The 18,536-nt window shown below is 52.2% G+C and overlaps 1 protein-coding gene across 1 annotated transcript; it reads right to left on the reverse strand.

Annotated features, from left to right (window-relative positions):
- Positions 1-2,845: 2,845 nt before the first annotated feature.
- Positions 2,846-12,888, reverse strand: LOC135892409 (intelectin-like protein). Its single transcript, XM_065420186.1, has 8 exons — positions 12,838-12,888; positions 10,719-10,782; positions 8,769-8,936; positions 6,730-6,977; positions 6,191-6,349; positions 5,227-5,347; positions 4,369-4,472; positions 2,846-2,998 (listed from the first exon to the last, which is right to left on the reverse strand). Exons 1-8 carry the CDS (start codon positions 12,886-12,888, stop codon positions 2,846-2,848), a joined length of 1,068 nt encoding a protein of 355 aa, XP_065276258.1.
- Positions 12,889-18,536: the final 5,648 nt, after the last annotated feature.

Raw genomic sequence — 18,536 nt, forward strand, 5'->3', positions numbered from 1 at the left:
GTTCCTGAAGACGCGAGCATCATGAACCCTTCCCGGCCAGCCCGCGTTGATGTTGGTGAAACGTCCCTTGTGATCCACAAGTGCTTGCAGCACCATTGAAAAGTACCCCTTGCGGTTTATGTACTGGGTACCTTGGTGCTCCGGTGCCAAGATAGGGATGTGGGTTCCATCTATCGCCCCACCACAGTTAGGGAATCCCATTGCAGCAAAGCCATCCACTATGACCTGCACATCTCCCAGAGTCACTAGCTTGTGTAGCAGCACCTCAGTGATTGCTTTGGCTACTTGCATCACAGCAGCCCCCACAGTAGATTTGCCCACTCCAAATTGATTCCTGACTGACCGGTAGCTGTCTGGCGTTGCAAGCTTCCACAGGGCTATTGCCACTCGCTTCTCAACTGTGAGGGCTGCTCTCATCCTGGTATTCTGGCGCTTCAGGGCAGGGGAAAGCAAGTCACAAAGTTTCATGAAAGTGCCCTTACGCATGCGAAAGTTCCGCAGCCACTGGGAATCGTCCCACACCTGCAACACTATGCGGTCCCACCAGTCTGTGCTTGTTTCCCAGGCCCAGAATCGGCGTTCCATGCCTATAACCTACCCCATTAACAGCATGATCTCCAAAGCACCGGGTCCCGCGGTTCGATAGAATTCCATGTCTATATCCTCATCACTCTCGTCGCCGTGCTGCTGTAGCCTGTTCCTCGCCGCCTGGTTTTCCAGGTTCTTGTTCAGCATAAACTGCACGATAAGGCGCGAGGTATTTACAATGTTCATGACTGCTGTCTTGAGCTGAGCGGGCTCCATGCTTGCCGTGGTATGGCGTCTGCACTGTTCACCCAGGAAAAAGGCGCGAAACGGTTGTCTGCCATTGCTTCCTGGAGAGGGGGGAGGATATACCCAGAACCACCTGCGACAATGTTTTTGGCCCCATCATGCATTGGGATCTCAACCCAGAATTCCAATGGGCGGAGGAGACTGCGGGAACTATGGGATAGCTATGGGATAGCTACCCACAGTGCAACGCTCCAGAAATCGATGCTAGCCCCGGTACATGGACGCACACCGCCGAATTAATGTGCTTAGTGTGGCCGCATACAATCGAATTTATACAATCTGTTTCCCAAATTCGAATTATATAAATTCGGATTAATCCCGTAGTGTAGACATACCCTTGGAGTGTCTGGACCCTGATTGCCACAGGGGAATCTTCAGGGAATTTAGCTTCCACAATCAAAGAAGCTTCTATTGAGCACATGTGAAGTGCAGTTTTCCCAAAGGCTTATACTCTGGCCAACTTTGGGCTGATTTTCACCAGGCTGGCAAAAGGCACATCCCTGACCCAAAGACCATCCCAGCTCCCAGCGCCACACCATGGCGGGCTAGAGCAGTTCAGATAAAATGTTGTTAGGATGGCATCACGTGGGGAAAACAATGTTCTTGGTCTCACAAACTGCTGAACCATTTGGCTGAAAATAGTAATGATAAAAAAAAATCTGCCATGAGGCAGACAGCCAACATGGAAAACTCCATCCCAAAGGGTTGAAGTCTGGCAAAGTTAGATGGAGCTGAGAACAGGGTCTTGTTGTGGGCAGTATGAGGCACTAATAATTGGGTGTGCAACCAGCCCCACCGGTAGCAAGGGGAGGGAGCATAGCCTAGCGGATGGAGCATTGGACTGGGGCTCAGGAGACCTACAGTCTATTCCTGGCTCTGTCAGTGGATTGCTGGATGACCTTGGGAAAGTTACATCTGTGACAGATGCAGAGCTACGAAGACAGGGACTATTCAAAGACTTTTGTATCAACTTTATCAGTGGGATCCGTATCTTTAGGGGCTGGCTAGTGATTGTATTCCTGGCTCCATGGATGAAAGAAAAATTTTTTCCCAAGGAAACAAAGACAACAGTTGGGTAATTAATACAAATCTCCCACACAGAAACAATGTTGGTAACAAGGCTTGTGAAGTTTGGCCCAATGGGGAATATCATTGACTGGTCTGACCTGGTTCAAGAGGCCTAAGAAAAAAAAAAAGTAACGATACTGTATAAAAGATCAGCCTGATCAAAGGAGGGTCCAAGAACTGACCTGAACTGGTGACCAGACAGGACCTGTGGCAGGATCTGAAGTACTTAAAAACCTGCCAGGGTCACTCTGGGGGCAGTGGTGAGCACCTGCTGAGCTAGACCTCGGATACACTGATTATTAGGTTCAGAGACGTTTGCTCGGAAATGCTTTTGTTGTGAATAAACGGGACTTCGCTTTCTGAGAGCTGGCTGGTCACTGCCTAACCCAGCCACGACCCGGCAGAGAACAGGGCCGCAGATGCTGAACTGACCTCACCTCTGCTGAGCTGATCGTTGTGAATTGCAGCCCTGGCCCCACTCTGGAGGGAGGGGATTGCAGAATCCAGCCCCGAGAAGAGTGACAGCTGAAGGCCTGACATTGAGGTGGGAGTCCCTCAAGGAGACATGAGGGGGTCAGAGATGCAGCTAACTCGGGAGCCATGGCAACTTCATCACCTCCTGGGCCTTATTCCCTGCATCTGTAACATGGGGAAAAGTGCACTGCCCTCCTTGGGAAAGTGCTTTGAGATCTAGGGACCCAGAGCGCTAGCTAAGGGCCAGGTGTTCGTAATGAAAGCAGTGCCTGATCCTGACTGGTGGTGAGAACCTCTCAGCCCTCTCTGGGTCACAAGGGGAGTAAATCACACCAAGACCCCGGCCCACTTCACTTTCTTTATTTGAATCACAGATGACCACAGCTGAGGCCATAATTCTCCTCCCAGGGAGCAGCTGTGGCTGGAGCGAAGCAGCGTTGTTCACTGGGTCACGCCAGCCTTTCTGGACTCAGCGGTAGAACAGCAGCACTGCGGATTCAAGCATCTCCTTGGATACGCTCCAGTGCTGATGGGTTCCGTAGCCATTCCAGGCAAAGGCAGGGAAATCACCACACTGAATTGGGTTCGCTTCTGGAAAGAACCCTCCTCCACCTATGCAGTACTGGGGAGAGAACAGAGGAATTGCCAGATGGGAGCAGAGCAGGGGCCCATCTAGCCGCTTTCCTGTCTCCAGGCCAGTGCCAGATGCTTCACAGAAGTCACAAGAAACCCTGCAATGGCCAGTTGGCGAATAATCTGCCCACAAAGTAAGTTACCTCCTGACCTCCTACAGTCAGAGGTCAGCTAATGCCCTGAAGCATGAGGGTTTAAATCCCTTTCTAACTCTTGGGACCAGAGTCTCCATTGCCCTGGCTCTTGTGCAGTCATTTACCCTGGTGCAAAGGGCCTGCAGATGCCAGCGTTTGGCACTCCCTTTGCACTGGTGTGAACGTCTGCACAAGGGGCAGGGCTGGTTTAGGCCATTGAGTGGTGGTGTTGTTATTTATTGTTTGCATTGCAGTACCGCTTCGGAGCCCCAGTCCTGGGCACCACACAGAATAGAAATACAGACCCTGCCCCAAGGTGCTCACAGTTCAACCTTACCATAGAGTTTGGGAAAAACCTGCACTGGGAAGGTTGGCAGGGGCCAGAACGCCTGATGCAGGAATCCCTGCGGGAGGTTCTCTGGCATGTGCCATGCAGGAAGTCTGACTACAAGATCCATCATACTGGCCCTTCTGGCCTTTGCATCTGTGGATCTGTGAAGGCACCAGAGAAGGGGCTGCTGGGGAAGGGGCTGTGTTGGTGCAGTATCTGCCACCTGTATTTCACACCCTAGAACAGAAATCGAGTCTTGACCTGGGGAGGCAGTGTGACCTAGTGGATACAGCACTAGACTGGGACTCTGGCGATCTGGCTTTTATTCCTGGCTGTGCCGTTCCATGCCTCAGTTTCCCCTTCTATAAAATGGGGATGATGATATTGACTCCTCTGTGCAGCATTTAAGATTTGACAAAAAAAGCCATACCAGAGCTAGGGATTATTATTACAAATGCGATCGCGCAGAGCCCCATGGACCTCTCTGGGTCAGGAGCAGACCGTGAGTGGGTCTGATTCACTCCCAACTTACCCGTGGCAAAAGCTTGGGCTGCAGGCCCCCTGCTGGCAGAAATTACACCTCGTAAGACTTCCCAGTGGTGCAAAGTGCCCACAGCAGCCAACAGCCCCTGTGAGCTGTTCCCCCCCAACATGGTCCCCCAAAGAAGAGATGTAACATCCATCCCCCTTGGCCTGTCCTGGGGGATGATTGCCTCTGTGGGCACAGCTGTCCCTGCTGGCACAGGGGATACAAACTGAACCCATCCTGCACCAGTGCCGAGCTAAAAGGGTCCTTGTGCAGCCGAGCAGCTCTGACAATTACACTAGGCCGCCCCAAGGCCGATCAGCTGGCCTTTGCTCCACAGCTAACCCCCACGCTGACCAGATACTCACAGTCTCGGTGTTACAGCCGGTCGCTTTCACCCCAGAACACAGAGCCATGGCCGCCTTCTCATTATTAAACACGCGGAACTGGATGTAGCCAGCGATGAATTCAGCTGGTGACAGAAAAGGGCAGGTCAGGAGCATTGTTTGCCATGGACAGGTGGAGAGAAGGGACAGAGCTCTGATCCCAGCTGGTCCCGTTGAACTGGGAATGACCGGGGACTAAGGATCAGGAACTCCAGTCCCACAAATGATCAGGAACTGTGAGGCTCAGCTGGGCTGTTCACAGATCTGTCACTGTCACGACATCTTTAAATTCCTAAGAGCTGTTTTGTGTGCAGTTGCCATGTAGAATGTTAAAGTGGGGAACACACACCGTGCTCTCTCCTGGGGATTTTCCATTTGCTCTCTTGTTTCATCGTTTTCCCTTTCTCTAAATGAGTGATGTTTTTACTATGTTAATAACCAACTAAGTTATCAACTTATTTGCTGTGAGAATAATAAATATATCTATAAACTAAATATTTCCCGTCATGCTGGTTAAATATGACTAGTACAATAGTAAATGAAACAATGAATTCACACTCCTGTGGCTCTTTTGGGTCATGCTGATCGCTAATTTGCCTCCTGGACCACTGAGGTTTGAGTAGCACTGCTCTAAAACGAAGGTTGTTCAGACTGAAACGACAGGCCCAGCGCTTAAATTCAGAGGGAGCCGTCTGGAGCGGAGGTCTGGTAAATGTTTTCTGACCTCCTGGAGTTTTTATAGCATGTTGGGGGCAGAGACACTGGGGAGCTACGGGAAATACTCTATGAGAATTTAGTGCAGGTGGAGAGGCAGAACCCGCACGCTCACTGCAGACTTACTTCGGCTGTTTGGAGCGTAATAGTTGGCGGTTTGCTGGGCATCGCCAACGTCATAGATGATGGGCACGGCGGGGCCATTGTTGGTCTTGCAGACGCCAGCGCCGTATTTCACTGGGTATTTCTGGGAGACAAACGCAGTGAGAATCCAGTGTTAGTTTCCATCCCTATGGCAGGGCAGCTCCAGCACAGACAAGGCAGGCTTGACTGACACATGCTCGCTGGGTGATTAGTTCAGTCAGTGCCACCTCCCACACAGGCCAGTCCTGGGGCACAGTGACCCCAGCAGTGGGCAGGGAAATCTGGCATGTCAAGGTGCCCCTTGGGGTGGATTTATCACAGACTGTTTGGGGCAGGGACTGTTTTTCTGTTCTGGGTCCGTGCAGCACCTAGCACCGTGGGGCCCTGGTCTGCGGGGGGAGGGGAGGAGGGTGTTCGCTAGGAGCTGGCACAATGCGGGCAGTAAATGATAATAGGTGAGAATCAGCATGTGTCCAGCACCACTGCCCGCTGCCCTGGCACTGAGGAGATGCCACTGCTAGGACACTGAACCCCAAAGCTGGGTCTCAAGGGTGGGTCAAGGGCTTGGCCTAGCACCAAAGCACCTTTGTCCAATGGCCCCGCCCATCTCCAGGGCATGAGGTGGGGTCAGTCTCTGGGGCCCATTCAGCCCCTCTGCTGAGTCTGCCAGCAGGTCAGAGACAAGGGGGGTGGCTGGTTCGGGATGTGAACACCAGCAAGTGGCTGAGACCAGCCAGCTCACCTCACACCAAGGTCATGGTCAGATTCCAATGCGTCGAGGGGAAGGCTCCTTGTCCCATGATCAGCCTCTGGCCCCCCAGCATGGAGCATTTGTAGCATGTTGAGGATTTGCCCAACTCAGTTCCTCCATCTACACTGGGGCCAGCAGAGCCACCCGGTCCCTCCTGCACATGCCCCTCCAAAGCCCCCAGCTCCGTGCCATCACCTGGTAGAGTTTGAAGAGGTTACCCCCCTCTGAGGACAGGAAGCCGCTCTCGGTGTGGTACCTCAGGATGGACCTGTTCTTCCATTCCTTCAGGGGTGTCTTGTTGGTTACGTGCCACACGGACAGGTCCTGAGCTTGCAGATCATAATAACCAGGGTTCTGAAAAGCGAGGACCCAGCTGAAACTTCTTAACCACATCCCTGGTACTTACCCGGCAACCCCCACCCCCAGGGCATCTGGGCACCTCCCCAGCTGTGGCTCATGCCCCACAAGGCAGAGAAGCACCATTCCCATTGTACGGGGGAGAACGGAGGCACAGAGACTAGGTGACTTGCCCTAGGTCACACAGGGGGCCTGTGGCAGGGCAGGGAATGGAAGCCAGGGCTGCCAAGCCCTCAGCTAGCACCTTGACCTCTGGACCATCCCTCCATATAACCTCCCATGCCCGTGTCCCCCACCTGCCCATGTGCATTCAACCACTTCTAACGGACCCTCTCTCCCCAGCAGGTAGCTATTGGCCATGGAGAAGGGGACCCTACCTTGTAGTCGTCGCTGGTGGAGCCCACCGCGGAGCCGAAGGTGTTGTAATTGGCCCAGTTGCCATCTCCCTCTGGGTAGTTGACGTCGCTCCCCTGCTGGCTGGACCAGCGATCGCCATTGGTGCACTTGCCATAGATGTTGTTCTCGTGCACGCTGGCCACCAGGGTCCAGCCGCCCCCCTTGGTGGTCATGTCGCAGAAGGTCTGGTAGATCTCGCCATTCTCGGTGCGCAGGGTGTAAATCCCATCTGCAGGGGGCGGGGTGGGAAGGGGGGAGCGCCGAGCTGGTCAGCCAGGGCCGGGGAAAGGGGCAGGGCCCTCTCGGAGCCAGCCATTAAAAGGGAAACGCCCAGGTGAGGAGCTTCTAGTGCGCTGCAGCAGGGCCCACACCCGGAGTCACGGGAGCAAGACGTGCCCCTGCATCTGGGAGCAGAGCGGCCTGATTCTCAGGGACACTAAAGCCCCCTAGGCAGCGGGAAGTGAGTGCAAATTACAGGGGCTCCGAAAGGACGGGGACTGAGCCTTTCCACACACAAGCTGTAGCACTTTAATGATACCGGTGTAGTTACAGCGCTACAAATTGTGGACACAATTTACACTGGCTTTGTTTGTACGGTCATCCACAAAGGATTATCCGGGTGTGCTGGAATTATGAGTAAAATGTGTTGTAACCAGATAGACAAGGGGATAAGGGAAGATCTTTTATTGGACCAACATCTGTTGGTGAGAGAGAGACAAGTGTTTGAGCCACACAAAGCTCTTCTGTGAAAGCGCGTCCCTCTGACCAACAGAGGTTGGTCTGGTAATAGATATTACCTCACCCACCTTATCTCTGTATTATCCTGGGACTGACACAGCAGCAGCTACACTGCATTTAAACCAGTTGTCAGGAGAGTTGATAAACAGGTTTTCTCCAGACAAAGGAAAGGGGCCAACACCTCAAACCCAGAGGTGCTGGAACTAGGGGTGCTGGGGGTGTGGCAGCACCCTCTGGCTTGAAGTGGTTTCCATCATATACGGGGTTTACAGTTTGGTTCAGTGGCTCTCAGCACCCCCATTATACAAATTGTTCCAGCAACCCTGCTCAAACCAGAGGTGGCCAAATTCAGTGGGTGATTCATCTGTATGGGAGGCAGCGGAAAGAGCTCGTTTGCCCTGTAGAAATCACTAGTGGGGCGAAGACAGACCAGTATCCGCCCCAGGAGGAACAGGAACGCTGGCTGGATCCATTTCAAAGGTTTATTGGGCTATAAAGAGAGGGGAGTGAACCCTTAAGTTCCCTTTACCAGAGGAGACAAGGAAAAGCAGAACCTGGGACTCTGTGGGGATCCTGACTAAGAACTAACCAGCCACTGCTGGGAAAGGAAGTTTGGTCAGAAAACGCCTGGAACAAACCTTGTGAAGTTACGCCTTTGCCGTTAGACAGCGTAGTTTTAATTTTGTTTGTTGGGAGCCCTTTCTGTCTGGAGCCCGTCTACTGGAACTCACTTCAAACCTCCCTCGCTTTACTACAATAAACTGGTTTGACTGTTTATCTAACCCAACCCTGTGCTTTGGTGGAACTGAGGTGATTGTTAGCTCCAGTCAAGATAACAAGCTATTGTTCCTGTCCTGTGCAGTGCTAGGGGCTGTGCGCTGCAGAGAGACGTCTCCGCGGAGCTCGGGGGCTGGAGTTCACTGAGTTACCGGCTAGGTGACGTTTAGGCTGGGAGGGCCCTGAGGAGTTTGCTGGCAAGGCAGACAGGCTGGAGCAGGATGGAGCTTTCCACTGCTGCATACCTCCCACTTGCTGGGGCTGGCAGGGCTAGCAGAGTGTCTCACAGTGCTGGGTATCGACAGCAGCTTGTCACAGCCAGCCCTGGTAATGCGGTTCCCCACTGTGCCCACAGGCAGGCAGGTGCCCCTGCTCCCAGCACAGAAATGCCCGGGTGCATCTGAGCCAACTGGACCCAGCTGTGGCCTTTACACTGGGGCTGGAGCAGGCCCCAGAAGAGGCAAAGCAGCTTCTGCAGGTCCAGGGATGCTTCCTCCACACTCACCTCCAGCCCTGGCCCAGGTGGCTTTAATTTCCTTGCAGCTGCGGGGCAGGCTCTGGTAGCTCTGGCCGCTCTGGCCACTCTGGCCACTCTGGGAGCAGGACGTGTCTTCCCAGTTCTCCAGCAGGTCACGGATGGCGAGTTTCAGTTCAGCAGCACCCACGCTCTCGGCTGCACAGGGGGTGACTTGGCGTTAGTTAGGAGTTTTCTCTGTTACTATGTATGGGGCCAGAACAGCAGAGCCCACCCTTCCGCTGCATTGCCAACTCACGAGATCACAATCATGAGTTAGACCTCCCAAAACCAGGATGTTTTGCCCCAAAATCATGAATTTGGGTTTTTATTGAAAGACTATATTGTGTTTTTTCAGTCTGCCTTTTGATAGCTGAATTCCCGCTGCCCCTCCTCATGGTTGTGTGACATTTAGTATTTCCTACTCTCCCAAATGTATCGGGGAAGGGGATTTTATCCCCTCTACAGGAGCTCTCGCCCCCCACATGCCCTTCCCTTGCCCAGCAATTAACGCTGCACCCTAACCCCCAAATCAATCCTGTTCCCAGTTCCCACATCAGATCTGCCCCCACATCTGCCTCTTGCATCAATTCTGTCTGTCCTCCAGCCCTCAAATCAGTTCAGCCCCCCTACCAGTGCTGCGCCCAGCCCCTATCCAGCCCTGCCCCCAGCTCCACATCCGTCCTGTCCCTATCCAGCCCCCAGCCCCACATCTGCCCAGCTCCCCCAAGCATCCCATCAGTTCTGCTCCTCCTACAGCTCCTAGGATTTGTCACTCCTCCCAGGCTTAGGGGGCTGCAGCAGCACCCCCATCCCCTCCTGCCTTCCCAGGTTGGGTGTTGCAGGGGCGAGGGGGAGGAGCAGAGGAACCGTCCTGTCCCTGTTGCTCACAGGAGGGGAGGGGAAAGTGGAACTGCGCTAAGCTGCTGTGCTCTTTAGGCCCCTCCTGTGAGAAGGGGAGCAAAGGGGGAGAGGCTCTGCCAGCTTCCTGAGGGCTGAACTCCAAGGGGGCGGCTGGAGCGTCTCATGTCGCTGCAAGTGGAGCTTGTGCCCCGGCTGACATGCTGTCACTTGTGACAAATCATGAGAGCTGGTGACACTTTGTCATCATGGCGCCCAGTGGAGATCCCAAGCCCTGGGGGCAGGGATGGGGCACAACGCTGTGATGGGGCAGAGCAGATGTGTCTAGGTATAAATGCTCTGGGTGGGACCCACACAGGGACTTTAAAGTGGAACGGATGCATTTTAAATATATACATTTAAAACCTGTTCCACATCCTTAAATCAGCAGCAGAAGAGCTTTATAGATTTTAGAATCAGACATAGGGGCTAGGTTGCAGAACTGGCTGGAGTGTGAGCGGCTGGAGACTCAGGGCTTTTGAAAATCAGGTCACTTTTTTAGGAGTCTTTTGGGGCCAAGATTTTCAGACTGATTTTGGGTGCCCAACTCAAGACATCTGAGGCCCCTTTACGGTGTCTCAAGATTGACACCCAAAAATCACTCATCACTTTTGAAACTCTTGGCTTCAGAGTCAAACTTTTTGTACTTGGACAATCAGCTCTTCGGGGCTGGTGTTGTCTTCCTGTTCTGGGTTTGTACAGCGCCTGGCGCGACAGGGGCCTGGTCCAGGATTGGGACGCCCAGGTGCATCCGTAACCCCGAGTAATAAAACTAATACCTTTAGGCGCCCACCTCTGCAAATCTTGACTCCAGAACACGGACAGAAGAAATTCACTGGAGCAGGTTCCTTATGAACCAGGGGTGGAAGGAGGCTGCCTGCCAGTTGGGGTCGTTATTGCCTCACTTGTGTATCAGCAAAGCCTCCCCTGTAGCAACCCGCCCAGCTCTTCCCCTGCATGTATCACAGCCCTGGCCCCAGAGGCAGGGTCAGAGTTCGGGAGAATTAGTTCCCAGAAGAGGAAAACGAAACAGCCACTTACCGCAAGGGGTTGCCCTGGTCACTGAGATGAGGAGCAGCAGGAGAGCGAGTTGCTTCATTGTTGACTTTGCAGCAGGGAAAACAGTAGATCAGCTGGTTAATAGCCAGGCTGGAGCTAGTCAGGGCCGGCTCTAGCGTTTTTGCCGCCCCAAGCAGCAAAAAAAAAAAAAAAAAAAAGCCGCGATCACGATTGGCGGCAATTCGGCGGCAGGTCCTTCGCTCTGAGAGGGAGTGATGGCCCCGCTGCCGAATTGCCGCCGAACGGCCGGACGTGCCGCCCACCTCTTCATTGGCCACCCCAGGCACTTGCTTGCTACGCTGGTGCCTGGAGCCGGCCCTGGGGCTAGTTAGTGTCACAGAGCATGCGGGGGGAGGGGCGGCTCCTCCCCAAATCTCCAGCTCCCAGGGCTGCCCTGGCTCTCTGCATAACCTGCCCTTGGCACTAACTCCCTGCAGCCCTTGAGTTCAGTGGGGGTTTGCTGGAGTGGGGATGGCCTCGCAGTGACATCCTTAGAGCAGTTTTTATCTTCAGAGCCCACTGAGGTGAGCCGGGCGGGAGGAATCCAAGTAGCATCATGTGCACAGAAGAAGCCCTCCCCCTGCACTCCCTCTGCTAACTGAGCCTCACATCACCCCGTAGGGTGGCCAGGTCTCATTATACCCATTTTGATGATGGGGAAACTGAGGCAGATAGTGCCTGACCTGAAGCCCATTGAAGTCAGTGGAATGCCTCACACTGGCTCCAGTCGGCGCTGGGATCAGGTCTAGAGAAGGGATGTGAGGGGATCGGTTCCCAAGTCCCATCTCAGACCTTTTTCTAGGAGTCTTTCTCCTTGCTCTGCAGCAGAACCGACACCAGCACATTTCACTCATGCCCTGGCATCTTCCCGAGCACTGCATGGCCACAGCTTCATGAGCCTAGCCAAAGGGCCCTGCAACACAGCTATCCAATGCTAGCGGCAGGCAGAGGGGGCTTGTTAAGGCTCAGATTCAGGAGAGCTGGGTTCAATTCCCCCTCTGTCACTCACTCCTCAGGCAGGTGATGGGCTCTCTCTGAGCTCAGCTCCCCAGCTGTAAAACAGGGGTGTCAAGGCTGCTTCCCCACTTTGAACTTTAGGGTACAAATGTGGGGGCCTGCATGAAAACTTCTAAGCTTAACTACCAGCTTAGATCTGGTCCGCTGCCACCACTCCCAAAGTGCTAATTCCCTTCCCTGGGTAGCCTTAAGAGACTCTTCACCAATTCCCTGGTGAATACAGATCCAAACCCCTTGGATCTTAAAAGCAGGAAAATCAATCAGGTTCTTAAAAAGAAGGCTTTTAATTAAAGAAAAAGGTAAAAATCATCTCTGTAAAATCAGCATGGAAAATAACTTTACAGGGTAATCAAACTTAAAGAGCCCAGAGGAATCCCCTCTAGCTTTAGGTTCAAAGTTACAGCAAACAGAGATAAACACTCTAGCAAAAAGGTACATTTACAAGTTGAGAAAACAAAGATAAAAACTAACACGCCTTGCCTGGCTGTTTACTTACAAGTTTGAAATATGAGAGACTTGTTCAGAAAGATTTGGAGAGCCTGGATTGATGTCTGGTCCCTCTCAGTCCCAAGAGCGAACAACCCCCAAAACAAAGAGCACAAACAAAAGCCTTCCCCCCACCAAGATTTGAAAGTATCTTGTCCCCTTATTGGTCCTTTGGGTCAGGTGTCAGCCAGGTTACCTGAGCTTCTTAACCCTTTATAGGTAAAAGGATTTTGGAGTCTCTGGCCAGGAGGGATTTTATAGTACTGTACACAGGAGGGCTGTTACCCTTCCCTTTATAGTTATGACAAGGGGTGAGAACCGTCCCTACTTCACCAGGTGCTCTGAGGATAAGTCCATTGAGGCTTGTGTGTGCTGGGGAGCCAGATGGAACCATGCTGATGCTATGCAATAATAAGGCCTAGTGCTCTTCATGAGTGGATCTCAGAGCAGCTCAGTAGCATTATCCTCATTTTACAGCTGTAGAGATACCAACAACGTCTTGGGCTTTTTAAAGCTACTATTTGTCGTGTTGACATATCACAACTACTGCTACGTGACATCACTGAGGAATGTACTAAGGGGAAGGGTCAGGACTCACCTGGTTCCCAGTTCCAGTGTCGCTGAGGCGTCTAACTACAGATTTCAGCATCAGAAGCTTCTGGCCAGAGAGACAGAGCGATTCCTCTGCTGCACCAGTCGCAGATCTAACCTTTTATAGGGAGTGGAGCCACCCAATAAAAGCAAACACAACTTACAAACAATAGAACTCTCCAGACACCCCACCCAGGGGCTGGGGAGAAGGTTACCAGCGAAAACGTTAAATGGGGTCAAATCTAGTTCATGTTCCAGATATCTGAATTTATTGTCTTTCAAAACAACCTCTGCCAGTCCAGCCAGGAAACTCCATGTTGATGCAAAAGCATATGGTAGGCGTGACATTATTGCATTATCACTAATTGTTTGCATGCTGCGGCTGAGTATTGATTCAGGTGATGGAGTTGAATGGTCCTGATGAAGCCAAGAAGGAAGTTGGAGCTCTGTAGATCCTCCACTGATATAATAACGAGGCAGCCTAAAGCAGGAACTTTGCTATTTAGGTTTCACTGAAACAGCGTCTCTGCCCTTTGTCACAGATCCACAGGTCAGGTGCTCTTGATCAATTCTGGACTGGTCGCTGGGAGGACCCCTTCAGTGCCCCAGACCCGTTTTAGGGTCACACTCTCACTACGCATCTGAAGAAGTGAGGTTCTTACCCACGAAAGCTTATGCTCCCAATACTTCTGTTAGTCTCAAAGGTGCCACAGGACCCTCTGTTACTCTCAGTACGGTAAGCCTCTTGGCTTCACCACCTCCTTAGACCGAACCTCGGAGCCTTAAGCACTCCACTTTGCACCATGAGCTCGCTTCAGCAAGTCCACCTGAGTTGGACACTTGAGAGAGACTTGAACACCCAAAGGGAGCAATGCACCCCTACCTTCACCATGTGCAGTATGGTGGCCAGGTGCCTGGTTTTCGACAGGAATGTCCGGTCGAAAAGGGGACCTGACAGTGTCTGGTCAGATCTACAGACCGGACATCCAAAGTCCGGTTACTGTAGGCAGGGGAGGTGGGGAGGCAATCAACCGTGCCAGCCCCAACTCAGCTGGGGCCACCTCCTACTAGCATCAGGTGGCTGCAGCTCCCAGCCCCGGCTCCACAAGTCTCTCCCACCTGGGAAGAGGGGAGGAGAGGTGGGGGAGAGGGGAAAAGCAGTGAGCAAAGGGGAGAGGGGGGCAGAGGAGGGAATGGGGTGAGGATTCAGGGGAAGAGGCGGGATGGGGGAGGTTCCAGCACACCTGCTGGAGTGTCCAGTTTTAAAATATTACAAAATTGGCAACTCTAATGTGCAGTGACTCTCAGCCAGTGTGGTAAAGGCAGCAGGGTTTATGAGATGTCTGGAACACAGCCTGGAAAGTCCTTGGTTAGCCCAGAGAACAGAAAGTTACAGCCTGGTCCATCTGGGTCAGTCCCAGAGAACAGAGCCCTCTGACCCCCTCTTTAGTCCCAGTGCAGGAGCGTCTCTTGCCTCTAGGAGCCCAGACTTAACATCCCCATCGGGCCCCTCCTCTGTCTTTTGTTACTGTTCCCTGGCAAACATTGTCACCTGACCCTGCTCCTTAGCGCTTTGTTCTCCAGCTGGTCACACCCAACTGGCTGCCTGTGGAGGTGGTCCATCCATGGTCATTAATTGCTAGGTGCCAAATGTCCGGGCAATGGGAGTGGCCATTGTCTTCTCAGACTCTCCATGGGCTTGGGGCCCCAGACCCCAAACAGCCAGGCGTCAGTCATGCCTGTATCTCTGGGTCTCTGCAAAGAGTAAATCACCCTTCCTCATTATCTAGTTACACCATGCACCACACAGTGTTAATGTGTGAGGTGTGTCAGTGTCCCACTGTGACAGAAAATACCCCTTTGTTCACACCTTACACACTATTGTCATAGTATTTGTACAAGGTATGTCTTGTGAGGTGTCATTTAAAACCTGATAACTTGCTGATCAGTAATATCAGGGCAATATTCCCATAGCAGCGTTATATGTAAAGTTATGAATGTGTTCTGAACTCATGAGTGAAGTGTGTTTCCCAGATTAGTCTGGGGAGTGGCTAAATCAGTTCCTCAGAGACAAAGGTCAAGCCTCCTCCTCAGCCAGGTGTCAGCCTGCTCAGTGGCCGTTCTTTGGCAAGGAAGGGGAGAGGGAACAAAATCTTCAGCTTAGCAAAGACACTGCCTGTCGCCTGGCTCCCAGCTGGAAATGCTTCTCAAAGGGGGGCCAGGACTATAAAAAGAAGGGGCAGACACCCCAAGACACCCCTCTTCTCTCTCCCTGTCTGTCTCTGGCATCATACTTAAGAAGACAAAGGAAAACAGCTGTTGGACTCCATGGGGAGGTGCTCCTGGCCTGAGAGCTTGGTCAGTAATCTGCTGGAGCATGTGGTGAGAAATTTTGCTTGACTCTAATAGTTTGTTAAGTTAGGCCTTAGTAAGTATTTTATCTTTACTTTTCTTGTAACCATTTCTGACTTTTGTGCCTCATTGCTTGTACTCACTTAAACTCTGTCTCTTTGTAGTTAATGAACTTGTTTTACTGTTTTATCTAATCCAGTGTGTTTAAACTGAAGTGTCTGGGTACCTATTTAAGATAATAAACTGGAATATTATTCCCTTAAAGGAATATATCTGTACTGCCCAGTAGAGGGCTGCGCGGTATAGGACATACATTTCTGGGGGAAGATCCGGGACTGGGAGTGTGTTGGGGTCACCCTGCAATATGAACCAGGCTGTAGAGAGTCAGGGTGTAGCTGGCAGGCAGCAGTCACACACGGACGCTCATGGGGGTGACTTGGATGCTGGAGGCTGTTTGTGAGAGGACCAGTTTGAGCTGTTACAGCAAGGCATTGAAGGCACCCAAGGTTTCAGGGCAGTGGTGATACAGTCCCCCACTAGTCTGGATTGTGCTCCAGTATGTCATACCCACTCAGGGATCTTATAAAGCAAGGGGACACAGAGAGGTTTCTTAATTGGTCTCCAGAGTCTCAGTTTGTGTTAGACAGAAAAGTCAGCCTCCAGCTGTTCTGGTTGTTGAGAAAACCTTGAAAACGTGGCCAAGCGTAACCTGTGCAGAGACATTTGCCTGGGTCTGCCACGAGCCTGAAACAGTAACTGAGGCGTGAACTGCCCATGTGTTTCAATGGGAGCTAATTCAGATCTGTCGTGGAAAGAATCACCCACGCAGTGATTTTAGTTCACAGACTCAGAGCCTGAGGCCTTTATTGCAATACATACCAAACGCGTTTGGGGTGCCGTTCAGGAACTAGCACCCCTAGCAACAGCTCACAGGCTGCTTTTATTCCATTAAACCACAAGCAGGGTACAAACAATACGTCATGAATTAAATCATTGGGGGCAAATCACAAGCTGAGCAGGGGTTGCACATGAGCTGATCACGAGCTAGGAAGCAGGGGTTGGGGTCAGTCTTCTCACCCCCCTCCCTACCCTCTGACTTAATTTCCGAGGAGTGGGTGTTTGTTTGGGTAGAAGGGCGCTTGGTGGTTTCCGCAGGGGTGGTGCTCGGCCCTAGCTTGGGTACATTTCTCAAGACTCGGACTATGTCATTTTCCGGGGGATTTCAGTAAAGGCTTAAGGGGGGGGCTAGTTTGCAGATAGCTGGACTATGGAAAATTTTTCAAATAATTATAGCAGCAAGGATGATTAACTGTCTGCAAAACAATTTCTTAATATCGAGCATATTATGTTATTTCCGTAGCTTGCGGTTATCATATTTCTAAAGCCTTGCGGTTTCTTTAGCTTTTAGCCCTTAAACTAACTCTGTATTTTTCCCTCCTCTGTTGCTGCTTTTGACTGGGCCTAGCCTTACAAACTGATTTGAGCAGTTTGGTTCAGGCTTTTAGGCCTACCCCATTACCCATGAAAGTCCTCAGTATGGCAGATTTCTAGGGGAGATGTTTCAGGGTCTTCAGGCCCAGGATCTTGGTTATCGGAAAGAAGGCCACCCTGCTCTATTTCCCCACAGATCATGCCATGGCCTTTAAGACCATTTCATCAAAGTGTGTAAGGGAGGAGAGGGAGTGCATGAAGTTCTACAGGAGCATTTTCCAAACTGTGGGGTATGTTCACCTGGGAGCCAAGACAATGTAGGATTTAAGTGCAGGCCTTTAACAGCATGTGCTGGGCACTGCAGGGATGGGAGGGGCCATGAATTGTGGTGTTGTCCCGAACGGGAGATCAGATTTCAAACATCTGCAGCTTTGCCAACCCCAGGCCCTGGCATTAAAGAATCAAGGGTCAGGCCCTAAAGATTTGAGATTTTTTACAAAAACAAACAAAGTTGGATTCTTTTTCTTTGCCTTCTGGATTCGGAGCCTTTGGGTCACAGTCAGGTCACCTTTTCCAACTTCTCTCTACAACCACGAGGGCAAGAAACTGCCTTGTTTTAAAAATGAGAGCTGAGTTTCTCACCTGATCCTTTGACTCTAGGAACCAGGGCTTCCAGAAACAACAACAACCAATACATTGTCAGACTCGTGATAACATCACAACAGCTGGCAAGACTGTGTTTGGGAAATGCTGCCTGGGTGCTTAGGGACATCAGTAGCAATCTATCATGCATGCTGTCTAGGTCGCTGTAGCGAGGCGGTCTGGCTCCCCGCCGCCCCAGAGAGGGACGAGCCTCTCTGGACACCAAAGTGGGCGGAGCCAGCAAACCCTGCGCCCGCCTCTCAGAGGTCAGGGCGCAGGACAGGAAGTATAAAAGCCCGACCCCAGAGCTCACTTGGCTCTCAGCCACCGGAGCGACCAGATGCTTGTGGTGTAGCTCCTGGTGGGGAGACCACAGCGATCAGCGGCCAACCCAAGGACTGGCCAGACCTGCCAACGCCTGATGCTAGCCCAAGCCCAGAGATGCTGCCAAGCCTACTGCTCGCCCATTACCCCGAGGAACTCCCAGGCCTACTGTGTGCCAGTTACCCCGAGGAGCTGCCAAACCTACCGCTCGCCAGCTATCCTGAGGAGCCCATGGTGTGTGACCCCGTGGAGGATGCCGTCCGGACCCAGGTACCTCTAGAGGGGGAGATAGGAAGTAGCCCGGGGGCAGCTGACCCGAGTCTGGCTACAACACTGCCAGAGCCAATGTCAGTGTGTTGCAGTCAGGGTCCCCACTGACACAGCAGCGGGTCTTCTGCTGCTGCTAGGCCCTGGGCTGGGACGCAATGGAGTGGGTGGGCCTGTGTCCCCCCGCCACCCACCTAGCGGGTGGCCGTCTCCCCCTCTCTCCGGCTGCTCAGAGCCAGGAGCCTGGGGGTTTGCTGTTGAACCTGTCTGCTCAGCCCTGCCTGAGGGCCTGAGCTACTGGCTGCTTGTTGCCCCGCCCTGACCCAGGGCCTGGGCCTGCTAATATTGAACTGTTTGCTCAGCCCCAGCCGGAGCTGCTGACTGTTTACCACAGAGCCAAGCTAATTCCCTGACACACCTGACCAATGTAGTGAGGCGGTCTGGCTCCCCGCCGCCCCAGAGAGGGGCGAACCCCGGCCAACCAGCCTACAGCCGCTCATCTGGGGTAGATCAGCCTAGAATCCAAACATCTCAAAACTTCAAATGAAACTATTTGGTTTCAAATTTTTCAGAGGAAATTTTGATTTTTTTTATGGAAAAATTTCAAAGTGGGATGAAAAATTTTGGTTTCATTTTCAATTTTTTGTTCAAAAATTAAAAATCGAACTGTTTTGTGAAACATTTTTCATA

The sequence above is a fragment of the Emys orbicularis genome, chromosome 20, assembly GCF_028017835.1.
Source record: "Emys orbicularis isolate rEmyOrb1 chromosome 20, rEmyOrb1.hap1, whole genome shotgun sequence".
Taxonomy (NCBI): Eukaryota; Metazoa; Chordata; order Testudines; family Emydidae; genus Emys; species Emys orbicularis.